Raw genomic sequence first — 27577 nt, 5'->3', positions numbered from 1 at the left:
GGGAGTTTATCAGTTTAATAAAGTTCTATCAATTAGACTCGGCGTACTGGAAGGGAAAAAGAAATCAGGATCAAAATCAAGAGAGTAAATGTGATTTGTATTCATAAGAAAAAAATACTAAATAACAAAAAAATTTGCAACTTTTTCACAAGCTGTCCAAAAGTTTGCACCGGACCTTTCGTAAGTCTTGAACAGACAAGTTAAAACAGAATTTCAGACAGAAAGTGCCACAGAAAAAAACAATACAACCCCCTTAGAGTAAACTACATCATAACTGTGAAGTAATTTATTAATGATGGAAATGTTTGAACTGGTAGAAACGTCCTTGTGTTATAGTATCATTTCCTCTATATGTATTTGGTGTTACAAATTCTACGTATACGAGTAAAAACCTCCATGAGACAGGGTTGAAGTATAAGCACACCACATGCAGCAACAAGGTCTTGGCTTCATTTTCAAACTCTGACATAAACACACACACACACACACACACTTTCTGCCCTTCTCCCTCACTGGAGAACATTGCTAACATCCTGAGACATTGTCATACTCGGCAGAGTACATAATTGGGTGAATATGTCAGTGCTTTGTGTTCTTAGTGACATGACTCCCGGCTGTTCCAGTGGGGGCTGGGCAGACTTATTGAAGGGTTCATACAGCATTTCCAGTGCATTGGAATATTGTATTTGGGTGTTGCTTGTTTTATGATCATAGATAAGCAGAGTACTAGATCTCTGTGGACCTACACCTTGTCTTGTGTGACTGTGAACCATGAACATTGGTGGATTACTTATCTTCTCCTATTCTTTAATTATCAGCAGTGGGGTTAGCCTGGCACTTTACATGCAACATGTATATTTAACTTACCAACTACGTGTTAAGTTTACATTTACACGGAGTTGACCATAGAGCGACAGACAGTGAGGGAGCAACAGCGAGGAAGAAGTGAAAGAAACTGTGGCAGCGCTGATAAAGTGAAACCAAATGAAGTTTTTTGGGTTAAAACATCAGAAATGTGTATCATCACAAGTAGCACCGCTTCCATGTTCAGATCCATTCCTATACCTCTCTTTGTAATCTTTTTTTTTGCCTCACTGTCTCCACCTTGCACTCTGTCACTTCTATTAAGTTTTTTTTTTTTTTTCATCTACCAACTTTTCATATCTGTTTTATACTTGGATACATCTATTGCCCTTCCTTGTGCTCTTGCCATGGAAAGACTGAATGCCCTAAGTGGTGATTCATTCCAGCCTTTCTGGGGCCTCTTTAAATTGTGACTCGCATTTGCTTCTTCTTTTTATTCTCTTCTCCTTTTTTTTTTTGGTACAGTGTTTTTCAGTTTGGCACAACGTTTGCTTGTTTATTACTCTTGGCTATAAGCAATTAAAACAACAAAAATCCGCTGTCGATTATGTGACAATGCCTTTTTTTTTTTTTTTTTTACCATTACAGCTACTCTTTTTTCATACCGGTGTTTGTCTAGCTTCTCTGTGCTTTCACGTGTGGCCTATTGCATATCTGCCTTTGGCTTAGCAGCTGCAGCTTTACAGCTCTTGGCCTCTTTTCAAAGACTGGGGTTGGCGCATTGTGTCAAGTCATTTTGTCCTTGGGGAAGTCAGCATTAGGTTATGGAAAGATAGCTCTCACCTGTCTCTATTCGGATGACGGATGGCTACCTGTCTCTATTGCTGCTCTGACGTCCCAAGGCCTGTGTTTCCTGGTGCTGAGTGAAGGGCACAGCTGCCCAAACGAAGAGCAGACCTCTGTGCTCTTCTACCCCCTCGTCATGTTTACCTGAACACTACAAAGGCGTAAGCAAAACTCCTTGTGCACGTACAACTATGAGTGCATCCTTGAGTGAATTATTGAAACCTTATCTCAAAATCATAATCTGCTTTAGCATTTTCAGAGCTAGTAAGGACAAACGATTAACCTGGAAAAAATATATTTCTTCCATTTATTTGGGAAAGCCAAAATTTGCATGGTGGTTGAACCTTCAAATTCATATTAGAAATCATATTTTGATACAATGTTTGATGAAAATGCAGAACTTTATATTACATTTTACACGGAAAGCAGATTTGCACAACAGTTCAAAGTACGACAGGTTTTTATGTTTTATTTATGCACTTCGAATAGTGACTGGTTCGCTAAAATTTCTCTTCCACCGATGCCGTTTGTTTTAAAAATGCTCATCTTAGCTGCACAGTAAGTGTAAAAAAAGATTATACAAAAATTCCAACCACTAAAGACTGTTGCATCATGGGATATGGTAACTTCTTTTGTTATATAAACAAATTATGACTCATTAAACCAGTAATATGATTTCATCGCCGTAAAAGAAATCTTTTTAGGGAACTAGAATGTAGGCCTAACACATTACATATTTAGGCTGCGTAGAACTTCTGTTTATTTGTCCTCATCTGCCCGTGGAGATAAAAAGAGAGAGTGACAGGCTAGTTTTGATTCCTGATTCATGCTTTGTGAACAGACTGATTTAGGGAAGGAAACACCTTTTGCACCTTTGATTGTCTATGTCTGCTGTTGTCACATCCTTCCCCCGAGCTCTGTATGAGAGTGTGTTTCCTGCCCTTCTGTCCTCCGAAAGAGGGGGAAAATCTGCTGGACTTTGGACAGGGGGAGGGGGGACAGGAGGGATCGCAACATGTTAAATCAATTCACCGTTGAAATATGAAGTCGAGAAACTGGTTAAACAGGGGTTGATGAGGAATTGAGAGCTCATCTAGCAGCGCTGGAGCTGCTACTTATAACAGTGTACTTTGTTCCATAGTGTCAATCACATTTATGAGTGCTTGGCAGAATATATGAAATGTGTGCCAACCACAGGCTATTGGCTCACTTTTCTCCTCATCAATAGACAGGTACCTCAGTTCTAGGGCACATGGAGATTGAAAATAGAATATATGTGAAACCGTCTCTGTCTCACTAATGATCCAACTAAACCGTGATCTAATAGAGAGAGACAGGTGAAGACATATCCTCCAACGCACTCATAGAAACACACATACACACGCGTACTGTACTGTAGTGTCTGAATTTCAAGTTGCTGAATCCACAGTGGGAAAAAAAAAAGGGAATGAACACATTATGAGATGATCCACCACTATCACTCTAATCCCCAGTTGTACATGTTGCTAATCTCTTTAGCTGCTAACATGTTAAATTAGCCCTAATATCTGCTGAGATTCAGATCCATGGAGGCCCACCTACGTGTGGGCTACCGCCCAGGTTTAGGTCACTCTTCTCTACCGGCGCTCAAAAAAGATACAGACATTGGAGTGGGATGGGGGCGGTGGGGGTAGAGAGAAGTAGTACTGATAGCCATTCGTCACCCTGCCTATCTCGCTCTGACAGATGGGGAGTGCAGTGTGCCACATAGAGGAGTCACTGTCTGTAATGACATTAGAGGCACAATGAGACTCGGTACACATTTTTCTGTTCCATCTTGCTCGGCCATTGACTCGCTCCTTTGCTTGATCCTTCCCTTCTTCTTATTTGTGCTGGTATATCTCCATCCACCCTAGCCTGGGATAAATTGCTGCTGTGTCCCACTATTTTTGAAATAAAAAGCTCAAATATCTAAAAAAATAAAAAACAACACACACATTCATGAGGGAAACATGTACACAGCTCTAGCTGAGAAAACAAAAAACAAAAAAAAAACTATCCATCTAGAAGAAAAACACTTGATCTAAATTGAATAAATAAAAATAAATACATGAATGAATAGATAAGTTAGGGAAGAAAGAACTAAAAAAAAAAAACTTTAAATGGAAGAATAAATATGGAGCATTGTGCCTGTGCTCACTGACACTCACACCATGTTGGAAAAAATATATTAAAAAACTTTTTCCCTCCTCCTCGTCTTCAAGGAAACAGGAGTTTATTTTAAAAGAGGGAGAGGATTTATTTAATTTACTGCACACCTACTAAATGGTTTACATGCTCCAGTGTTACATGTTATTTAAAATTTTCACAACCACACTTCCTTGAGGGATAAAAGATACAGCCACTTTGTGTACAAAGTGTGTGTGTATGTATATACATACATACATATATATATATATATATATATATATGAACAATTTAATGGAAAATCAACATAAAGTTTATCAGTTAGTTTTCACATTCAGAGATCCCCATGCCTCATGGATAAGGGTCACCATGAATAACATGGACATTCATTCATTCATTGGCTTGTTTTCTACCGCTTATGAGATAAACAATCACTGGAAAATTTTACTTTTATTGATCACTTTCAAAGAAGACTCCAACTATGCCAGAATGTCCCACATAGTACTACAGAGTCACGATTTTGCCCCACTGTAAAACGGTTGTTTTTTTCTATTTGATAATCTATTTTTATGCAAAACACTCTAGGATTAAATGTTATACATACTGTATGTACAGAGTATCGAGGTGGGGTTTCTTGGTAAATCACGCCCAATTCTCTCATGATAAATCACCTTCCCCAATTTGCTCTAACATGTAGAATTAGGGTCTAAGAACAGCAGCATCAGCAAAATCCTGCGCACAGTGCAGGAGTGCTGCTTTCGTTCTTAAAATTTTCCTCCACAGTTCTACGAAAGTAGAAATGACTTCACCAATGACTGCACTCAACTTTTCTTCTCAGTACTGAGGCTCATGTAGATTTTTTGATCATATCCATTCTCCCCATTCCCAGGTGAAACCCATCAGCTGTCTTTCAAAATGATGAATAAATACTAAACAGAACTCAAAGTTTAGGCTCCTTTAGTTTTTGTTGTCTCTTTTAATTGAAGGAGTTGTCTTCATTGAATGTCCTTAATAGCTAAGCCACATTTACAAGCACCCTACAGACGTCTATTAGAATTTGAAAAAGCACCATGTGATGTATATTAGTTTTTAGTGACTAAACACTTGGGAGAGAGGCGACCTAGAATCAAGCCTTGTGGTGCTCTGAGTGTATATGTTCTCATTGTCCTCTCAGCTACACTTCAGAGACACAGAGAGAAAACACTCATTAGATCTATGTGCTGAATCTCTGCTCTCTCTCCATCTCTCCCATCCTCCCTCAGTCTTCATCTCTCCCTCACACACACACACTCCCTCTCTTTCTTTCTATCTCTATCCGTCTGCTTAACAGATGGGAGGGTCGTGGGTACAGCTCTTCCCCTCCCTCTGGAGAAGCATGGTGCCTGTTCAAAAGATCCCTCTTTATGCTTCACTCCATTTCTCGGTTTTTCTCTCACCAGTCTCCTTCTCTTTCATTGTCACCTCTCCAACTGAAAGCTCAAGGATGTAAAGCAAGCAGAGGAGCAACTGTTGTCCTTCAGGCTGCTTGGTGTCATTCTGCTCTCTGACCTTAGCAATTGCCCACGCAGGCCTCCCTCCAATTACCAGACTAGTGTTAATACAGGCATACCATTACTCAGAGTCCATGTAGTAGATAAAAAGTCTCTTTTGTGTATTCCTTATTTTCCATTCTGCTTTCTTCTTTTCCCTGCTTTTGGGATTAGTAAATTGGCTTAAAGTGTAAAAGCTTGTTATTTTTTTCCCCTCTTTTTCAACCTAACTGGGTGTGTTTGGTTTTTATTTTCTGACTTTATTTGCTCCCCTCAGGTCAGGTGTCATTGCCAGTGGCCTGCAAAACATTCCAGTTAGGAAACAATGTGCCGTGCTACTTGAACAGTTCAAGAAGCACTGCTTGTTTCCTGCAATTCCCTCCAGTTTTGTGTCTTGGCGTCATGAGGCTAAATTGGATTTGGTGAGTCAGTGGTAATCTGTTAAGTTAAATGATGTTCTATCCACCACAAGGGAAGGGAAGGGAAAGGAGCCTGATGAGAAGGTGGGTACTCACTTCTCAACCAGGAGCTTCATGGCTCTCATATGGGACGGGGGCAGGTGTGAGGAAAAGTGGGGGAGGAGGGGTGGTGGTGAGATAAGGGAGAGAGGAGAGCGAATGAAGGGAAGGCAACTTGCCTTGTTGTGTAGGAGGAGGTAGACGAAGCAGGGATGAAAAGGGATGGAGGGGGGGGGGGGGGGGGGGTCTAGCTAAGCTGGGAAGCCATCAACACAGGGCTAAGTGGCAGCACAACCTCACCTCAGGGAGTGTTGGCTTGTGCCAAGAGCCAGAATCTGGGATTAAATGTTCAGGACACAGGCTTAATCTTAGTGTTAACGTTACGTAAGGCCTAAGGTGTTGCCCCAGCGGGTGTTGACATTGAGAGGTTCAGCTGTGCTTAGTGAGCTGCAGGAGGAACAAGGAGGAGGTGGAGGCTAGGAGGCAGAGATCAGAGAGGTAACACCTCCTTGTTTGGAGCAGTGCCCACACAGGGTAATGTTGAGTACAAAGACTGGAAGGGGATGATGCTGTCAGCATGTGATTGAGGTATGCTGACTTGATTGATATCCTTGTCTGGCTGTCTTGTGCCAAGCGCCTTAGTGTTGGCTTCTAATCTGAGTTTGTCTGACAACATCCTCTTTTGTTTTGTTTCAGAGGGCAGCTCATTGTTTTTCTGTCTGTGGATGGGTGTGTTTGCACAGAGCAATGCTAAAATGTTTTGGATAGCCTCTTCAGAGCTGCCACTGAGTTATTTTAGATCTGGTTATTATTATGATGGTGCAGTCTGGTTGCTGTCCTAACTGCCAAATGATGCATTTATGTTTGCGTCTCAATTCTTCAATAAGTGGGTGTATTCCAAACCATCATCTCAGGAAGTTTTTTTCTTTCTTTGTCTTGTATTTCATTATTGTTAAGACTGCATTGTCTCACATTCTTTTCAGTTTTCATGTGATGGAAGCGTTTGAGTTTTGTAAAATACACAATAATCAATGCAATGCTGTCTCTTAAAAAGATTAATGTTTCCACTTTTAATTTCATATTTTGGGTGTTGACTCACATACTTTTATTGTAAATTGGTTGCACTTCAAATTGGAATAGAGCTAAGCATGCAGTACACAGAGTGCATTTTCTGTTGCACATGGAAAGTCTGTCATGTGCTGTTGCCAGAGGCCTTGGTCTGTCAGTAGGAGCCACAGTATCCCAGTATATCTCTATTACAGCTTTCATTATCAATGTCCTACTCTCTAGCACAAAAAGGTCAAGTGCATAGCAATGTGCTGCACTCACCTCAAGGGTTTACATCTTTCTTGTGCTTCCTCATGCATGTTACTCAATATATACATGGATTCGGGTTAAGGGAGTTTAAAAAAAGAAAAAAGTAAAGGAAGTGCATTACAATATGCAGGTATGTGTACAGGAGTGTGGAAAGCGGAGAATGAGCAAGTGAGGAAAAGAGCAAGGGTGTTTGAGAAAAGAGAGGCAGAGAGTGATAGAGAGAGAGACTGAGACTGACATGTCTTTTGGTGAAGCGGTGTCGTCTTCCACATCAATGTCTGATGCTTCTGCTGCCAGGTGCCGGAAATCTGGTTCAGAAAGGAGAGAAGAGAGAAGAAGGGGAAAGTAGAGAAAAGAAGGCAGGGTAGATGGAGGATTTTTTTTTTCTTTCTTTTTTTTTTATTTTTTTTTATGTGACGGCGCTGACAGCTCCCCTGCATTGCACTGAGCTTAAATAATGGGATGCTCATTTGCATAACGAGGGACGTTATCACCTCTACTGTCAAAAGAAAACACAACAACAGTTCTTCTGCTCCTCCCTGAGATAGATTGGGTTGGCCTACTTTAGCACTCTGGAGAGGTGCACTGGAGCTCTGGCTTAACCAAGCTCGCAAAGGAGTGCACACTCACACATGTACACACGTTTGCGTGCATATTCCTATGGACAGTCAGTCACTCAAACTTTTTGGAGCGCAGTTTTCTGCCCTGTTCATACAGTCCGGCACATCAGCTGATGGCCTCTCCTGGAACACAAGTACCTACACAAGCGCACGTACAAGCAAACACACAAATGCAGGTATTCACTCTTACTCACTTATTACTCTTACTTACAGGTGCTGTCACTGATATGTCGAGTCTCCGGCTGGATTAAATTCATGTTGGAGCTCTGTTTGATTTCTGTCTCGAAGAAACATCCTTTTCCTGCGCTTCAAAAGATCACACTTGGCACCTTTTTCTTATTCGTCTTTAGGCTTTGTATTGCGAGAACATGGCAAGACTGAGCTCAGATTTTACATCTGTATTTCATCCTCCAGCTCACATCTGCCTTTTTGGAAATGGGCTGCAGATTGAAACGAAAAAAGTTGTGGCTGCCAGTTTCACTGTCAATACAGTGCAGTTTCATGGGAAGAAATAAAATGTATTTCTCAGTGCGCAGGTAATGTTACAGTGTTGGTGATTAGAGCGTTTAAGTTAGCGGCACATCCAAAACACTGTCAAACTCTCTGTGAACGAGGCAAGATCCTGACAGTGCTGTCTCCTCTCATAGTCAATGCTTGGGAAGAAAAAATGCAAAAAAAAAAGTGATTTGCATGATATCGACAGTGAAAAACACAGCGGTTCTCACAACATTGTTGACAGATTCTTTGTCTTTCTTCACCCTCCCTTGTGGCTGCCATAATGCCACTTTTATTTTCTTTTTTCTCTCAGTATTTTGCCATATTTCATTTCATTTAATGCTTATTCTCCTCCACCCCTCCCTTCTGTCTTGCAGATACAGATGCTGGAATCTTTGAGCTGATTGGAACAAATAGAAAGCAGAAGAAAAGGCAGATAAAGGAAGAGCAGAAGAGTGAAGAAAACGAGGAGATAGAAGAAGAAAGAGGAGAGAGAAGAAAGCTTCAAGTTCTTTAGAAAGAGGAGAGAAAGAAAGAGACGGGGACGATGGGGAGGAAAAAGATTCAGATCACGCGGATTATGGATGAACGCAACAGACAGGTAAGTCCCTGGGGGATGGTAGGATGGATGAGTATGAGAATGGGCGAGAGAAAGGGTGGAGGAGGGAGGAAGGAGAAACACCCTACACCCCACATAGCCCTCAACAATGAAGGTCTTCTGGGAGTCTGGGCAATATGTGAACCGAGGAACAAAAAAGTGCATGCACTGAAAGCACATCCATTGCTTTGGGTGAAAGAGCTCTGTGGAATGGGGTGTTTATATCTGTTTAGTCTAATAAACCAGTGTGAGGCCTCCAGGAGCAGATTCATAAAGTAAGAAAAGTGCTCTGAGCACATTTGTCATTTTTAAAATCAATTTTGCAATTTAGTTCAGTTAGACGTGTGCAGCCTACATGCAGCTGAAGACAAGGCCCTCATGGTATGCCACCCAGTTTTAACTTTCTGCCAGTGGAATACTATTAAAAACAGGGTAGTGGTAGCTCTAGAAAGGTAGGGTGGAGGAAAATATAAACAAACAACCAAAGACAGATGGTGATTTAACTCTATAGGGGCAAACAATTACTGAAACAGTATTTTTTTTTTATGCCAAACTACCACTTGGAGAATTTCCAGTGCATAGACTAGGAATCAAATGTTTTGATTATAACCTTAATGTTAGGTTATAATGTAAATAAAAAAAAAATAAAAAAAACCTGTAATAAACAACAAATCTAACAAAGGACACTTTTGAACAACAGCTGGTATCACTTCAATTAATGAAGGGTGGACAACAAGACTTAGCAGACACTACTGTCTGAGGCAGGAAATAGATAGAGACAGAACTCTCTCGCTGCCCTTGAGGCCTACAATCGATCACTTCCTGTGGCATGGCTGACCGCTGACACTTTGTCAGCTTCCTGGCAGCCCAATTGGATCCATACGCTGCTAACATGGCCCCTGAATCACAGGTCAAACATATGCACAAACCTGTTTCATTGCTTTTTAAGACATCTTTATTATCTGGCATCCAGAACTCCTTTATCAGGTCACTGTACACTCTTTTTTTGGATACAACAATTTGTGGCCAGAGTTAAAGAAAAATATCAATGATTTCTTTCTGCAAAACTGGAGTAGTAGCCGAAGGAGCATTTTGGATGTGAGAAACCGAGTGCTCCTCTGTTAAAGAAGTTACTTACACAGTAGTAAATTTTCATATATAATCGCTTCAAAAACAGGATGAGTTTAAAGTCAAACATGCAACAGCAACAGAAAAATATACATATAAAGGAACTTTTTTTTTTTTTTTTAAATTTTGTGGCATGTGCTTATTTTCCAAAATGTTTGTCTTTTAGAGACAAGCACATAAATGGAGAGACAAAGCAAGAGCACAGAGGAGGTCAAGGAGTTTAACATAGGGACTAAGACTATCGTGTTGCAGCAGAACCCACTCTTCCTCCTTAGTGTTATCTCAGCCCCTCTTCCTCATTCCACCTTAGACTGGGCCTGCAAGCTGCACCAGGCTCTCTGACTCCTGAGGATAAGGAGGGAAAAAGGGAGACAGGAAGGACACCTGAGGGGAATCGATGCCTGAGATATCTGGGCTTTACTTACAGGGAGAGGAGGATGGAGGCGAGGAAACCAAACAGAGAGAAAGAGTTCACGGAAAAGAAAATCAATATATCACTGGAGTTTGTTGTTTTGATCTTAAAATGATAGATTTCTCATTTAGTTGTTGTTGTATTGAAATAGCAGTTCTTCCTGACATGAAATCATCTAGTCATGTGGAACAAAAAAAACCCAAAACACATTCTCTGGTTCAGTGTCATTCAACCTACAGCCTAAATAAATGACATCACTTCATGTTGAGGAGGCGGACATCATAAGACCGGGACAGAGTCAGACATAGAAACTTAATTTGTTTTTTCTTTAAAGAAAAAAAAAAAAAAAGAGAAGCTTTGGTTTTGCATATTTTCACTTCCTTTCTGAAATGTCCCAGAGGCCATGCCAAAGAAACACCAAAAGATCTCGTAGAGTTGCTTTGAACCTCGCATTCTCAACATACATAAACTCTTTTATGTATAAAAATGATCGCGGCGACCTATGTAGAACTGAAAACCAGACGTAAAGTGATTACCCAGCTACACTGGTTTTAACTCCTGAAAAAGCTATAACATTTTCTTGATTCTTACACACCTTAATACAGCACTCTTTGTAGTGGCGCCACTCTGTGTAGCTGTCAACGCTACCTTGCCACCTACTGGGTAGTACTGCCCACGCCCCCCTCCTTCTGCCTCTCCTTGAAGAAGCAACATCATATTGGGCACAGAGCCTGGCTCTCTCTGGGCGGCCACTTCAGCCTGCCACCCCCAGGTCCCGAAACACTTCCCCAGAGCAGTGGCAGAAGGGCTAGGCCTCCCTGGCGTTGACTGGCTGCCCGGAGCTCTGGACAGTGGGCAGCAGTGTGTGAACCCTGGCTCCATGCCGCCCGACCACTCATACCCTCTCCCAGCCTCGGGCACATGAAAGAGCCCCCTGTGCCATAAACTCATGGGTTGTGCTCAGAGAGCAAACTCTCTTGATCCATCTTTCACACAAACACATACACACAGATTGGCAGGCACATACACTTACAGAATGAGTTATACGCACAGGTGTGTGTGTGTGTGTGTGTGTGTGTGCTCTCATTGACTTGACACTCAGCAGAAAAATACTTTAGATGGTACATTTAATGTCTTTGTTTATGCAGAATTTACAAGCATAAGTTTCTGCTAAAAAATGTTGACATCTAAACTCATCTATCATTTCAGAGCCCATCTTGGGGATCAACTCATTTACTGCAATTGGCTCCAATTAGTGTTACCTCTCCAACCAGTACACTCAGTGGGCTTAATTTAGAACAGCTTGTTTGTGTGAATATTTGTAAATGTGTGTGCGTGTGTGTGTGCATCTTTGTGTGGGACATGTGGGCTCTGAGGGTAAGAGACCCAGGGCCAAAGGTTAAATGGGGATCAGGTCATCAGTGACAGGAAGTAAAACAGCAAAATCGTTCAGCTCCCACGAACAGCAGTTATCCCAACGCGTACTTAGCTGCAGGAAGATTTAGAAAGTGTTTTAACTGTCTCCCTGCGCATGATTTCTCTTTTTTCCCCGCCATGCTAACTGCAGTGCTGAAGCTCGCATAAGGGGTCTTTTTGTTTCGGCGACAAAGCATTCTTCCTTCCAATCAACAGCACTGGGGTGAGAAAATGTGTGAGAAAAATTAACAGCAGGAAAATAATGAGGCCCATAGGGTAGCTCCTCACCCCCGAACCCCTCTACTAATTCCCTGTTTCCCACCTTCCACTATCTCCTTCTCAAACTACAGCGACTAACACTCCTCTGTCATATGTTCAGCACTGCAAGACCTCACCTAAGAGCTCACCTTTTCTCTGCTGGATGTTTTTCCTCTCATTATCTCATTTTCTTTTTTTTTTTTCCTTTCTATTTTGCTTTGCTTTTGAAATGGGACACATTAAACAGTTTTAAACATTTTAACAACACTGCATTAAAATAACTCTTTTGCTCATCTCGTCACTTTTTCTCCTTTCTGTTTAAATATATTTTAGCTTGCTAATCTGTAGGTCATTACATTTTCTTTTAGCTTTTCTTCTCTTGTCACAATTGCTGGGTTAATAGGATTTTATTTTAGCAAACACATTGGTTAACTTTCCAGCATGTGAGAACATCCAACTCTTGTTGGCAAAAAAATTACTTTTTGTTTTGGATAAAATTAATTAAGAGGTGAAAATAATCTTGCTAGTGCATTCGGTGTCTGGTTTAGAGTCACAGCAAGAGTTTATCCACCTAAAATGAATGATGGCAAAGTTATTTTTGTCGTTCCGACCACTAACTTGGGCCTTGCAATGTAACATCCACTTTTTTTAGTCCTCCTTTTCCAGTTGCGGTTTTTCAGCATAAACAGGAACCTACAGAGGTGGACAGCCATGTCAGAGCTAGACTGAAAAGTAATTACTAGCTCCGCTGAAAAGAATCTAATCTGACTTTTATTTTAACATCTAAAAGTAAAACTTGCAACATTAAAAAAATCAGTCAGTGCCACGGGTTGGCATTAATTGACATACCAAATGAAGAAATGTTTACAGTCTGGTTTTTCCTTGTTCCTGCTGTACAACGAAGGCTCTCTGAAAGAGGATGATAAGTGGGGTTTAAAGAGAGAGAAGAGCATAGCATATATTAGAGGTGGGACAAAGCCTCTTTTGTTGTAATGTCTCTCTTTAACAGCTTCTTTGGCTGTGAGGCAGAGTTCAGACGAAGGTCTTGAGCTCCTCTTATTCCTTTTGCGTAAGTCCATGTCTTCCTGCTTTGCTTTGACAATGGGATAAGTGTTTGTCTCAAGACAAATTGTGCTGCTCCATAGGTGACTGACATTTGTGTGTGTGTGTGTGTATGTGTGTGCGTGTCCTCACATGGCCATGTTTGGTTTACTAACCAGCAGTTTTTGGTGCCTGTCTCTCCACTCCTCCTCTTCCTTCACCTCCTCCCACCCCCAGGGAAGCAGGCAGGAGGTGGGAAGCAGAAGCGAAGCCATTGTGAAGGGGAAGCCACTGGCCTCTTCCTGTTATGAGAGGAAATGCATACAAATGTGCTTCCTGTTCGTCCACCCCCTCTTTTCTCCCTCCCTTTCCCTCTCGTCTTTCTCTAGCCCCTGTAGTAGAGAATCTGCCTCAATCCCTTCTTTCTCTGTGTCCCAAAGTTTTGTTTTCTCCCTGCCCGCCAGAGGGGATAAAATAAATCTGATAGGTCAATTATAAAACCTAGAGCTGATTTACTCTCTGTATTATAAGATTTGTTGCTCATTTTCTAATTGGAGCAAACATTTAATTATATTTGGACTGACAATCATACAAAGAGATAGAAAAAAGTGGGGGTTTTTTTCTCACAAATTTAGGAATTTTTAGTAAAATAAACCATTGCTGAAATGAATGTTAATATGTTTGAGGAAGACTTAATGATAATTAGCTCAAGTTTTAATTATTTCCTGTTGCAGATGGAAAGCCAAAATTCAGAAAAGTGACAAATTAAATTCGAGTTATCCCAATAAACATGTCTGGCATGCTCTTTAAGAGAAGTGTGTACATAGCATTTTATTTTGCCTTTTTCACTAATCCTTATCATAGAAGAGCATAATAGGATTTAACATGTTGTGTTCAATTAGCTCAGCTCTGCATCCTATCCGAGTTGAAAAATATTCTTAAAACTTTTCCTGTGCATTTCTGTGAATTTTGTGTGCGTGTAAAGATAGTTTTCACACCCTGGGTTGCAATACACTGTGAAAAAACACAGTTGGATTCACACCTACACTTACACTGGTCTATTTTACCAGCTCTTTCAGTACTGTAATGTCAGGGTAACTGTTATTAACGTGGTGGTGCGTCTAACACCACTGACTGACCAAACAAACAGAGATTACAGCCACATGGACATACGGGTGGTTTTCACAGTTTATTTTTTCATAGCTTAACATAAAATACCAAGCAAATATCATCCATAATAACATCAAAGTCATATAATTAGAGGTACTTGAAAAAAATCGAATAACAATCATCAATGTCAGCAGATTAGTTGCACCATTGATAGTGTCACTTTTTACCCACAGAACTGAAACTCTTCTAAAAGAGTTTTAGAAGTGCCAGTTTACAGCTTCTGTGTGAGGAAAATGAGCTGTTTTGAGCTTGCACAGGAAGGGCTAGTGGTGACATCATCCACTTGGATGGTGATGTGCTAAAAGGGTCACATGATGGCATCACATGCCCTGAAGTCAGCACTGCTTCCTTAAGCAGTTACATAGAAAACTGAACATAAAAATTGCATGGATGAGATGTAGAACAAATTAGTACATCCCACATGATGTGATTAAACCAGTATTTTCCATCCATGCTGCATTAGATTATGAGCCAACTATCTTTTAAACTGAATGCGCTCCTGTTCAAGTTAAAACGCACCTTACAAATTGCTGTGTGTGTGTGTACGGATGTAGATGCATAGTATTTGTCATGTATGTGTGTTGGAGGTAGCAGGTTGTACGTGTCAGGTTGAGATATCTGGGGGTTGGTGTGATATTTATGTAGGTGTTATTGTTTGGTCAGTTAAGTCTTTTCAAAATCACACTCGGTCTTTTCCCGCAGTGCTGTTATAGTCTACGTGTGAATTATAATATGTGGGAAAAGCATGCTCACAGTTCCGCATTTAAAGTGTGAGGCTCAGGACAACTTTGAATGGATTCTGCTCATGTTTTTTACTACTAAAATGAGCAGTACTAAATAATTGGCCTTTACGTTACTTGTTACACTGATCTAGTTGCATGTGTGCATACAGTTGCGTTGCAACTATAGTGTTCTCCTGATATGTGAACGATCTTAGCTAGCTTGTGGACTTTTTTTGTTAGATTACAGGCTCTAGACCTCTGAGATTGTGCCACGTGCCACCTTTAGAAAGCTAACAGCTGCAGCAGAATGGGTGACTGAGTAATTGGGTGATAACGGATCTGGAGAGACAGCTTGCCCCTTGTGCCCCTTTGCATTGAAACAAGAGGGGAAGACAACACTCCACATGCCCTGCTCTTGATTAGTCTTTTTTGACCTTATGTTCTATAGCCCTGTTGTCTTATTGACTGGATCATGCACAATTTGTCCTGTAGCCCTACTGCTGCAAGACTCCTAGGCCCCTTTAGGTACTCATGTTTCAGCTATGGATGATATAGGTCAGAGTGGGTTGAATATGAAATTAATCTTATAGTCACAAGATGCATTTTGATTTTACACCATGACAAAGAGGCTTGTTTTCTTTTACATTTTCATACAACTGTGTAAATGTCAGCATGGTATTTAAAGCCCAAGGGAGTGTTCGCTCCTTATGCCGTGAGTGAATCAGATGAGTTGGCTCAGGTACAGAACCTGGTTTGTCAGGAGTTAGAACACTGTTCATGTCTTCAGTTTCAGCCTCGGTTGTCTGAGAGGTAGCTCGGCACGATGCAGTGACGTCACTAGAAAACTTTTGGAAAAGAAGAGGATCCAGGATGTGGCAGTTCGTGCAAGGTTTTTTTTCTAGTTTTTTTTTTCTAAGTTATGAGGGAGATGGAAAGAAAGACAGGATGGAGGTGAGGAAGAGTTTGGTATTCAGTTTCTCTGGTGCATCCTGGGAGATATGATTTCAAGAAATTCTATACTATCAATATCTGTTCAAGCTTCTGAAGGGTAGTGCATTATAGATAAATTATAGAAACATAGTGCATTACAGATAATTGCTAAAACCCATTTATGGACCTGATTTACCACAAAGAAGGGTTTTTTTTTAATTGTTTTTTTAAGGTTTTGTTATAAGGATCTTTATACTCGTGGCTGTTAGCATGTTTATTACTTCATTTTCTATGCTTTTTGGTTTGCATAAGTGTCAGAATAAAATGGGCAAGCATGCAGTAAATCAACAAACTAAGACGGGTAGGTACCAGCTGGGTACAGATCTGGCAACATTTCATCCTTGTAAAAAGCTTTGTCAAGATAGGTCTCTAATGTAATTAATACACACAGTCACAGGGCAAAACAAAAGAAATTCCAATAAGAACATGCAGGGATGCTGGCGGTGGCAATTTCTTATTTATTTATTTCTTTTTTTGCCATACAGCTGAAGAGCTTGCACAAATGGCTTAGAAAGGAAACCAGGTGCAGCTCACTGGAATTAACTCACTTTCACTGCTCTAGTTTTGATCCAAACAATAGAGGAATAGAGGCTTTTTTTTGACAGTATGACTACTTTTTATTCTTTGGTAGCTAAGGGTCTTGATCTTATGGCTCTCACATACACAGACATACTTATAAATACCCACAAACAGAGAGGGAAAGATTTAAAAGGTCATATTACAAAGTGGTTAACTGGACAACTCAACAATTAGAATAGTATTGCCTTTGTGCCAAAGGTGTGAGAAAGTAAAAAAGTACGCTTGGGACATATTTGGGTGGCACTTAAACTTGACACATGTTCCATGATGATCCTCTGTGGGCTTTGATGTACAAGCAATAACTGATTTTCTTTACCGTTATCTGACTGAGACAGAATATTTTCAGTTCCTTAAATGCAAACCCAGCTTCTTTTTCTTTTCTTTTTTCCCTGGTATAATGGGTGGTCTGTTACAGTCAGGGGTTGCTGAACCCTCTGCAGACTTAATTTTCCTTTAATCATGTTTCCTTGAAAACTTATAATTTAAAAAAAAAAGGAAAGACATTTTATGACATCATCTTTCTTTTTATTCGCTCATATTGTGCTCTCATTACAACTGAACAGGTCAAGAGTTTGGTTTTTTTTTTCTTTTTCTTTTTCATCATTTTGGCATAATTATTACCACAAGTCAGATTTGTTCTCATGGTAGCCTTGAATTTTTGTTTAATTCTAGGTCTGAACATGCTGCAAATATCTTTTTTTTTTCTGGTGAATAAGAACAATTATTCATCGCTTGCCTCAGCTTCTCTTTATCTGCTAATTTGTTTTTCATCTCTTTCCTCACCCAGGTGACATTTACAAAGCGAAAGTTTGGCCTGATGAAGAAGGCGTATGAGTTGAGCGTGCTGTGTGACTGTGAGATTGCCCTGATCATCTTCAACAGCACCAACAAGCTGTTCCAGTATGCCAGCACAGACATGGACAAGGTCCTCCTTAAATACACTGAGTACAATGAGCCCCATGAGAGCAGGACCAACTCTGATATTGTGGAGGTAAGTTACAAGAAAACACAGACGGCAAACATGCACTTGTACACAGATGCACCAGAGCACACACACACACACACACACACACACACACACGTGCACGCACATGCACATTCATGCAAAAGCACAAGCAGACAGATGGTTACCGCGTTTGTGACTCATTCAGCAACCCTTACTTCTCTCTTTTAGTCTTCGCACCTAACGCAGTGCAAGAAATAATTGCTCCCATAGCTTGTCAGTCTTTCCCAAGGGTTCAGTTGCAGTATCAATTACTTTTAGAAAATGTATTTTAGGACATACAATATGGCATTAGTTTCAGGAAAATATGTTTATTCAAAATACTTCATTGCATTGTAATATTTTACAACGTAAAAGAGGAAGCCGATCATTGGTCTGGTCCTTTCAGACTGTCCCCTGTGGTGTGTAATCACCACCCCCAGCCCTTGGTGTCTTGTCACCATTGATGTACCTCTAAGAGGAGGGTGTTGATCTGACTTGCTTTGGACACATGTAGCTTGAGTGGCTCAAGGCAATGTTAAAGAGCACTGTCAGCCTAACCTCTAGGCAGGTAGATACAGCAGGAAATGACGCTTACACCTTCCTGGAGCCTTAAGCTCTCAACGTGAACCGTTATGCAACATTCACTCTGGAGCTCTGACAGACCTGGTGGGCCACATACACAAACATGACTGCATTCATACAGACTTCATCAATCTTGCTGCTTTCCCCTTGTCTCTGTTTCAGTGTGCTGTCATGTAACAACATCAGGCCTTAAAACTAATTTTGAATGAGTCATCTTTCTAAATATATGAAAGTGTCAAAAACAATATATTAATTATTATAGAATAATTCTAGAATCGCTGAAGACAAGGATAGTAAACATGAATTACATTGCATTGAAAATATGGTCATTCATTCATTCATTCATTCATTCATTCATTCATTCATTCATCCATTATCCTAACCGCTTGATCCAATAAAGGGTCGTGGCGAAGCTGGAGCCTATCCCAGCAGTCTTTGGGCAAAAGGCAAAATATGGTCATTTTATGCATATTTACCTTTCATTCAATACTAAAATGTTTATGTTTAGATACTTCATTTGCATAAGCTTAAACACAAATTTTTAAACTTTTAAAGAAAAGAAAGAAATCGAAGCTGAGCTTTCACTTTTACGTTGCTCATGATGGTAGATAAAAAGGACCTGTCCTATAATCTTTTAAAAAAATTCATGACCCATGTTAAAATTTAATAACAGGCATAATTCAAGCCTCTAAAGAGATTTGTGAATATCAACTTGTTAGTTTTTGTTAGCAAAAGATATAGAGACCAGCATTTAGACTCATCACAATGGAGGCATAATGCTGGAGGCTTAGAGGTCACTCAGAGCATCAGCTTTCTCTCCATCCTTTGTTTCTTTTTTTTTTTTTTTTTTAATATATCATTAATGCATGCTCTTGTAATTCAGCCAACATCTGACTGAAGCACACTGTTAATTTTTTTAGACCAACCAGGCCATAATTCATACAATCCATGCATAAATCTTTAAATTTGTTATTGTGGGATCAGCATTTAAAAAACATGAAGAGCACCAAAGGACACATAGTGCTCAATGGCATGTTTTGAATGAATGCAAAATATAGTCCTGTGGCTTGACCAGTCTGACATGGGATCAAACAGCATGGGACATGTTTTAATCTTTATGGTTGTTATGGACTGGTTGCCCAGTTAGGATGGACAGACGCACAGAATTATTTCCCCTCTGTTCCAGAGAGCACTTTGCACCTGACTAGAAATCAATTTACATACAAACATATCCTAAGGTTTTGAAGGTGTTTTTTTCCCTGCATTATCTCCACAATTTATATCATTCTAATATGTTTGGGGAGTTAAAAACAGCTTAAATAAATGTATTGCACCAAACCTCAAGAGTAGTTTACTGATTTCTGTACTGCACTGTTCCTTCACCAATTCCATTTGGTGCAGTATAAATGAGAAGAGTGTTGATGTAGTTCATACATTAAGTGATGCAGCACTTAACATATGACTAACCACAATGATGAAAACAAAGAGATGGACTTGGTGCATTATCCTGGACTGCATTGAAAGGCATAAAAACATTCACCTATGCAGCGCATTCTTTATCCCCCACCTACAATACATACAACTGAACTTTTATACTGACAGAATTCTACTTTTGTGTAGCTTAGCTACATAAGTTATGCAACTTTATAATATTAGATAAACATTAGAAAACCATTGTGCATCTTTGCTGCAGTTTCAAAGCACCTACTACAAAAATAATCAAATCTTTGGTAAATGTAAAAATATATTGAAACATTAATTTGTGCATTCTCTTAATAAGATTTACAATTAGGCTATAGCTGATGCTTTTGAAGCAAGCAAATCTTTCAGTGCCGTGGTCTTTTGTATACCAAGCACTTCAATCCTTGTACAGTCAGTGACTAAACCTCCAGCTGAAGAGAGTTGTCACATGTTTCAGCAAGTGCCTATGATGAGAGCTCATGGCTTTGTAGCATTTTCTTTAACATTGTCTCCATTAGCGAGCCAAGGATGGCTAACATGTAAACAGCCATGTCAGGGAAAGATGCTAAAGAGCCTTGTGGGGAAGAGCGCTGTGGATCACTACGTACAATTTGATCCTCTGAGGACTCTGTGCTTTCTGAGTAACTCACTGCAGGAGAAATCGATCTGAAGAGGCCTTCAGCTCTGGCGCTCTGCAGCGATTGGCCGCAGGGCTGACATTAGCACGTTTAGCATGGGTGGGAGGATGGTGTGGAGAAGGGTGGAAGAACAGGATGGTTGTAACTCTGCTGTTAGGCAGCATCACAGGTGCAGAAATGTGGGTGGATTGTTGAGTTTGTAAGGAGAAAAAGAGTTCAGCTGACCTCACGTTGAGACGACAGGTTGATTGTGGTGTGGGGAAAGGAGGGGGGCCAAGATCAAGAAGTTTTTTCATGAAGGAGTAAAAAGATCTTAAATATGGTGTTTGATCCACGTCGTTTCCAATGTAAAATTTGTTGCTCTTGCGCTTACCATGCTGAAATGCAAGCTTCATTCTCCCTCTATTAACTGCTGTGCCTGAAGGTGTAGTGGGAGGAGAGGCAGAGGTAGGGGAGCGGAGCTTAGAGTGTGGGCGGCTGGCATAGAGGCCTGCTACATTAGCAATAAAGCTCTATGTAATTAGCATGTCTTTGGTTGATAATTAGCGTTGTTGAGCGAGTGGCACTGAGTGTGTTGCACTGCCTCTCTAGCAACAGCATGTTTACAAGGGGCTGGAGGGCTTCTTTCTCTACTTCTTTTTTTTTGTCCTCTGTGTTCAGTTTTTCATTTAACACACAGCATCTCTAAGTTTGTTGTTTTTAGCTCTTTATACTGAATCTATGTATGGGTCAACAAAATAATTTAAATGGTCTCAAACAGGGGCATGGTGACAGAAAATTATAAAGAAAAGACATTATACACACACACACACGCACACATATACATACATACACACACACACACACACACATATATATATATATATATATATATATATATATATATATATATATATATATATATATATATATATATATATATATATATATACAGTTCAGTTGCCACTGAAAAAAACTAATAATAAATATATGTATATGTAGTAATGTAGTAATATGTAGTAATCTTCCACATAGGACAGCAATATTTCAGACTCCCCAGATAACTGTTAAACTGTTCAAAAAAAAAAAAGAAAGAAAATTAATACACAGTGTTACTGGTTTGTGCATGTGACAAGGGGAGGTCCTGTTTATTAATGATGAGTGTACAGAGAGATATCCAAACCTATCTATGCTCTCATAGTTTGATAAAAGAGAAAAACATCATTTATCACTGGATTATTTATTGAGGATCCAAGTGTGTCATACTGGCAGGTCGATGGGACATTCTGAGTCTGGCTCCAGATAAAAGAGTCAAACATGCAGATAGATTCCCTGTTCTCTCTGTTAGCCAGGCTGATTTCCTCAACATATGAACAGCATTAACGGAGAAACAGTGAGCTGTCTTGGGAATAACAATAGAATAGATCCATCTCCCATTTTTTTCCTCTCACTCTTCTTGCTTAAAAACAATCACCTTAAGTCATCATTGATTATTTGGTTTTGTAGTTAATTGCAACAGCACATGAGAAAACCACCCCCCCACCACCCCCTCCCCAAATTACTACAGCTCTACCCCAAATCTAAGCAGCATTTGCTGGCCTGTGATGTGATTGAAAGGCCCCAAATCCAACAACACACTTGGGCTTTGCCAAATCCCTGATCTACAATGCACTTGTTCTTCCCAATTCTGAAACAAAGAACACAGGTTTGCTTAAAAAAAAAAAAAAAAAAAAGAGAGAGAAAACAAAAAGGTTTGTGAGCATAGTGAAATATACTCTAACCACCTGAAATCTGATCTAACAGGAGAAATTGTGAATTTATTGACCAGTTTTTTTGACAGGAACACTATATTAAAACAATGCCACACAAAAGAAGAAACAAACTAGAAAACATACGTGCATTGTGTGTAGCTAATGTCCTTATATACAAGCATAGACTGTATGACCTGTGCCGGCATGGCTTATCTACATGCGTACTTGCGTGTGAACATACGTGGTGACAATTGGCTTGAACCCTGCAGAGCTGATGGCATTGTGGTGACCTCAGAAAGGACCACACACACACTCTCGTGTCATTTGCTCAGGTGTCACATGGAATGGCACATGGCTTTTAGTTCTGAACCGACCAGCCTGCCTGCCTACCTGCCAGAGGAGAGCCATTAGCCAATCCCATTTCCAGCAGATTAACCTAATCTGAAAGTTCAGTTCACCCTAATCTTAAACAGCAGCAGCAGCAGGGACTGGAGTCACCACTTTACTTCAACTTCTTTTTTTCTGTTTCTCCCTCCATCCTCACTAAGAAGGAACTATTGAATGAGAGTGAGACAGGAGGGACAGAGGGATGGATGAGTGTGAGAAGCGAAGAGGGAAGGGAGGGTGGGAGAGAGGGATGGTGGGAGAGAGGCTGGTAATTATTTCCAAAGGTCATTCTGTTAATGACTACCTGCTTGGCTAATGAGATTCAGCAAAGCTCCCTCACCATGTTTCACCCTGCGTATGTTTCACCCGTGTGCCGAGATGTGTGAGAAGCACAGGTGTGATTTCAGCCCAGTGACAGTCCACTGGAGGGGGGAGTGAGAGAGAGGGGGTGGTGATGGTGGAGGGGTGTAAATGAAGAAATGTAAAGGGAAAGTACATAAAGATGGTATGAGAGATAGAATATCCACTGTAGTTTCCCAGCATAACATTAACAAATAAAACGTGATTTTTTTTTTTTTTTTTTAACACATCCTAAATGCTGTAAAGACTAATTTGGGTGGGTTTGCTATTTTATTTTTTTTCCTTTTTCCTAATATTCTTACAAATAAACAGGACATGTGATCTCCCTTTCTGAAGTGTCAGTGTGCTCGTGCTCTACCGCGCTCTTGTGAAAATATTTTTCAGCATGTGCGCTATTCTATGTGCTTATTTGGTTTCTAAACAGCACAGAGAACATTAGCCTCGAGGAGTTTTCTCTGTTGATCAGCTCACTGAATGACTTCTTCTCATGACTCTCGGAGACTTCATAATTACTTGGACTTGAATGTAATTTATTTGCTATTACTTTAATATGTGTCAGCATCCAAGAGAAATAAAGGAGTCATATTGCTGTACTTCAGTGCTCCACCTTAATTTTGTATGCAGTCATTTTGTGGCTTTAGAAGAAGGCACATGTGATGTAGCATGGGGTGGAGATAAGAGGTGTGGTTGTCACGGCAATCACAGTACCTCAGTGTTTACTAGTGATCGACAACATGGCTTGTTTTTCCCAGTGAGCTGTGGATTAAGATTTGAAGCTGCTTTGACCGACTAAGTAAATTAACCTTGTGACACTGACAAGCTAATAGTAAAGCAGTTTGTGAAAACAAAGATTAAGATGACAGTTTTCTCACATACTATCACACACTGCCATATGAAGAAAAAAGTACCTTACCTGTGGTTGAGTGCATATTAGCTATAAAAAGAAAAAAGTGGGAAAGACCAATGGTAACATAATCCCATTTTGAGACGCACAATAGCATTTTTTTATTTTTATTATCTAGGCCTCTATTAATTACAAGACCAGTTTGATTAAAGAATAAATAAAATAAAACAGCATACAATTATGCAACAATGCCCTTTTTGTTTTGTTTGTTTCTTGTCAAAATGTGATGGGGATGAGCTACAAATGAGTTGCCCTTTTTTCATAAACTTGAGGCTTGAGTCATTTTGTCTTGCTGCAAATATACTTAATTATTTTACAGTTATTTACAACTACGCTGAATAGCCCCAGAAGGTCAAATTCCCTTCCCAGCTATGACATGTTTAGATCACTTCTATCAAAAAGATTGGATTTTTTTCTATCTGTTTTTATAGTACAAAAGCAGCCAACACAGTAAAGCCAAACATAAATGATACATATTTGACATTAATGAACATTTTTCATAAAGGCACCAAGGTTTGCCAAAAGTTCAGTATTGAACTTGACTTCTTTGCTAGATGTGGAGAAGCTTCTTTTAAAAGAGCACAACATGGACAGTAAATATTGTGTTTTGCTGTACATCCCACACTCTAACTTCAGTTCTGAACATCACGATTCAGACACAGAATTGTTTGTTCCTTTACAGTAAATACATGCTTTTCTTCCACGGGACTGGCAGCATGTACTGAACTCACCACAAATCACACCACCCCTAAAACAACCACCATTTTGTTTGATGTATTCCTTTTCTAATAAACGTTTCAAAAAGTGGTAGCACTCTAAAAATAGAATACGAAGAAGCTAAATATAGCCAGCTATGCCAAGCACAAATGGAAGAATAGGACTGGGATAGCTTTCTCTCTTTAATCCTCCTCCCCTCCTTGTGATTTTAACTGAGTGGGTGGGGAGGGGTTGTTTTAGGAGCAGAAGGAGTGAGTAAGCAAAGGGTATTCATTCAGCCTCTCATCTCTTAGCCTCGCTCTCTCTCTGAGGATTGACCAAGAAGAGTTGCCCTCGGCGACCACATGCAGAAAACCGTCAGTGTAAGACCCTGCGGTGCCTAGAAACATTTGATCTCTTGAATAAAGAAGTCTTTTATTTATTTATAATGTTGATCTGCTCCCACACTTCATCAAACAGAGCCTTCCTGTGTGGCTGTTCTCAAAAACTTTTTCATCACAGAAAAAAAAGACATTTGTGGACTGGTTTATCATCTTTGTCAGTTAAAGAGTTAAATATTGGGATAAAAGTGACAAACTCTGAAAGCACATATGTCTGTGGCGCCAGCCTCAACATTAAGGGAAGGAGTTTACTGAGTTCCTGTTTTATAGACTATGCGCCCTTTTCCAACATTTAGATGGGTTAAATGCAAGATGGCGATAATATATGTGATCTACAGGCTCAGCACTTTTTTCCACATCAGATGCCCACTGACCAAAAAAGCAGAACCTCAGACAAGAAATTACACCACTTGGATCTCTTTCAGAGGTGTTTTTTAAGGTCAGTACTAAAGCGGAAGTCTGAGGTACTCACACAACAACAAAAGACGGTCTTAAAAATAGACTGTTTGAAATGTGCCAATATGTGGTCCCTGTGGTGAGGAGCAGTGAAAAAGGCAGGCCACTTCTGAGGCCATGCTGCCAAAAGGCAAGGCTTTCCACTACACAGCCCAAAACAATTCACGCCAGCCATCAAGATGAAATAATGCCTTGTTCTTTAAAACTATTTGTGGAAAATTCTGAATAATGAAGATCTATTTTTATAGATGGCATTCCCTGCCCTGCCTAGAGCTCCCCCCCCAACTATGATTGCTGCTTTGGATAGTGTGGAAACTCAAGGTCACAGTATAGAGGTCAACCGGCTGGTCATTGTTACTCATGCCCCCCCCCCCCCCCCCCCCCCCCCCCCCCCCCCCCCCCCCGCCCCCCAGCTCCCTTTTCCTGCTATGGTACCACGCGATAAGAGAAAGAGAGACAAAAGACGCTAAGTGACGATAAATGGTGGAGGGTAGTGTGTGTGTGTGGGGGGGGGGGGGGGGGGGGGGGGGGATGCAATGGGTCTTGAGGTTTTCACCCCAGGATTTGGCAATAGTGTCACTATATAGCATTGCTTTCAAGTTGGTATATTATGTCATTGCTGATATAAGTGTATCACAGTGCAGTCACATGCGCTGTAATATCTATGACATAAACAGGTCATATCCCATTTCAGTGTAAAAAGCATGAAAAACTAGAGGAGTGTACAAAACACACACAGTTCAGCCTTGGCAAATTGATTTTTATGCTACTCCAGTAGCACGTATAGACCCATTCTCGTTTCTCTCATTTGAATAGAGAAGTATTTTACAACTGGAGTGTAGATGGGATGAAAGATGGCTAGGCTAAGGGTGAACACATAAGTGCCCTCTTTATGCAGTTTCACTGAGCTGGCATTGTGGGTCATAATGTCTATCTGGCTAATTATACAGTGTAGTGACAAGTCTGAATGACCACTTTGTTCCCAGGGCCGGGATGCTGCTGCAGCAAACAGTGTTGGATTCTAACATGTGCTCAATGTGTGTCTCTTCCATATGGGAAGCACTGCACCATCTGGTATTCTGCTGTGTGCTGGCTAGCTAGGATTGTGTGCTTCTGAGTGGGCTCTCGTCTGCAGTGGGCCAGTGGGCTCTTCTTAACAGTGATTTTTAGCACATGCACCATCACAGTGACAGTTTGAAGAAATGTGGAGGAACCTTGTTGTGCGCAGTACCCTTTTATCTCTGCCTTGCTTTGTGTTTCTCTTGCTTATTTTAACACTTTTTTTGCTGTGATATCCACTCCTGTCTCTAAATATTTTAACTAATGGAAGAGTCCCTTTGACAGAGAAAACGTCCAAAAAGTAATTGTTACATCTCTGAACACACCGCCATTTTGCAAAAGGAGGATGTATCTCTGGGTTTGTCTTCTGATTCCTGTTTATAATGCAGTAGGGCACCAGAAGTAAGGGTCTTCAAAGCCAGTAAATCACTGAAATTCATTGATGTAATTGTCAGCTCAACCAGTAAATAAAGAATGTACAGATGAAAAAAAAGACGCAGACAGAGTGTTTTTAGATCCTATTCATTTGACCGGTAACCTACTAAATCACCTCCCCACCCCTAGAAAAAAAAACCACACACACACATACACACCGTGTAGCCATCGTCTATGGGCATGCCCCTCGACATGGTCCTGGCATGTTCAAACTACGCTTCATGAAACTGTGGCCCTCTTGCCTTTGGTCTGCCATCTGCTTCCAATAAACTAAGCCAGCCTGATCCCTCTGATGTTCCCTCCACTCTGTAAAGTAGAGAAGAGAAAGAGTGAGCCAGAGAGACGGAGACAGAATAAGGGACAGAGACAAAAATGAGAGCAAAATAGAGTGAGCCTGACACACCCAAAATATATAGAAATAAAGGGAATGAAGGAACATCTTAACTATATTCTTACTCATTTTCTGCTTCCAGCAAGGCCACCTTGATTGGTCAAATAATGCAGAATTGGAACTTCTTATTCACAGTCATGACCACCCGTATGGTTTTGTGATGGGAGAGGATGATGTTAATCTTCCTCGACTCACCCCTACAAACATTAAACCACATTGCACCTTACCAATATGTCTTATAAATATTAACTTTGTCAACAGAAAAATAAATGCTTGTGGTTTTCCAGACTTGTCTCACCCAACATTCTAGAAAAAAGGGCAAAAAAAGGTGAATATTATCCAAATTTTGAGAATTTAGGACCATTTACACATTGCCTGTAGATTTTCAAATTGTTTACACGACCCCAGTTATAGATGGTTGTGAAACTCTTTTACACTCTAATTTTCAAAATATTATAGCCCACTTGAATGTCATTGGGTTTTATCACCAGGTATGAAACCAGAACTTAAAAGTCTGTAGAGCACACAGTTATTACTGACGAG

General features: G+C 40.3%; 1 protein-coding gene across 12 annotated transcripts in view; it reads left to right on the top strand.

Moving 5' to 3' along the window:
* Positions 1-27577, top strand: part of mef2cb (myocyte enhancer factor 2cb) — a 67344-nt gene that overhangs the window by 23485 nt on the left and 16282 nt on the right. For all 12 annotated transcript variants that reach the window (XM_079250996.1, XM_079251005.1, XM_079250997.1 and 9 more), the window contains 2 exons: positions 8613-8836; positions 17337-17540. In XM_079250996.1, coding sequence (XP_079107122.1) covers positions 8783-8836; positions 17337-17540 — 258 coding nt within the window. In that variant the 5' untranslated portion in view covers positions 8613-8782. The remainder of the gene's footprint in view (positions 1-8612; positions 8837-17336; positions 17541-27577) is intronic.

The sequence above is a fragment of the Telmatherina bonti genome, assembly GCF_933228915.1.
Source record: "Telmatherina bonti genome assembly, chromosome: 13".
NCBI lineage: Eukaryota > Metazoa > Chordata > Actinopteri > Atheriniformes > Telmatherinidae > Telmatherina > Telmatherina bonti.
This window is presented reverse-complemented; position numbering and strand designations above follow the sequence as displayed.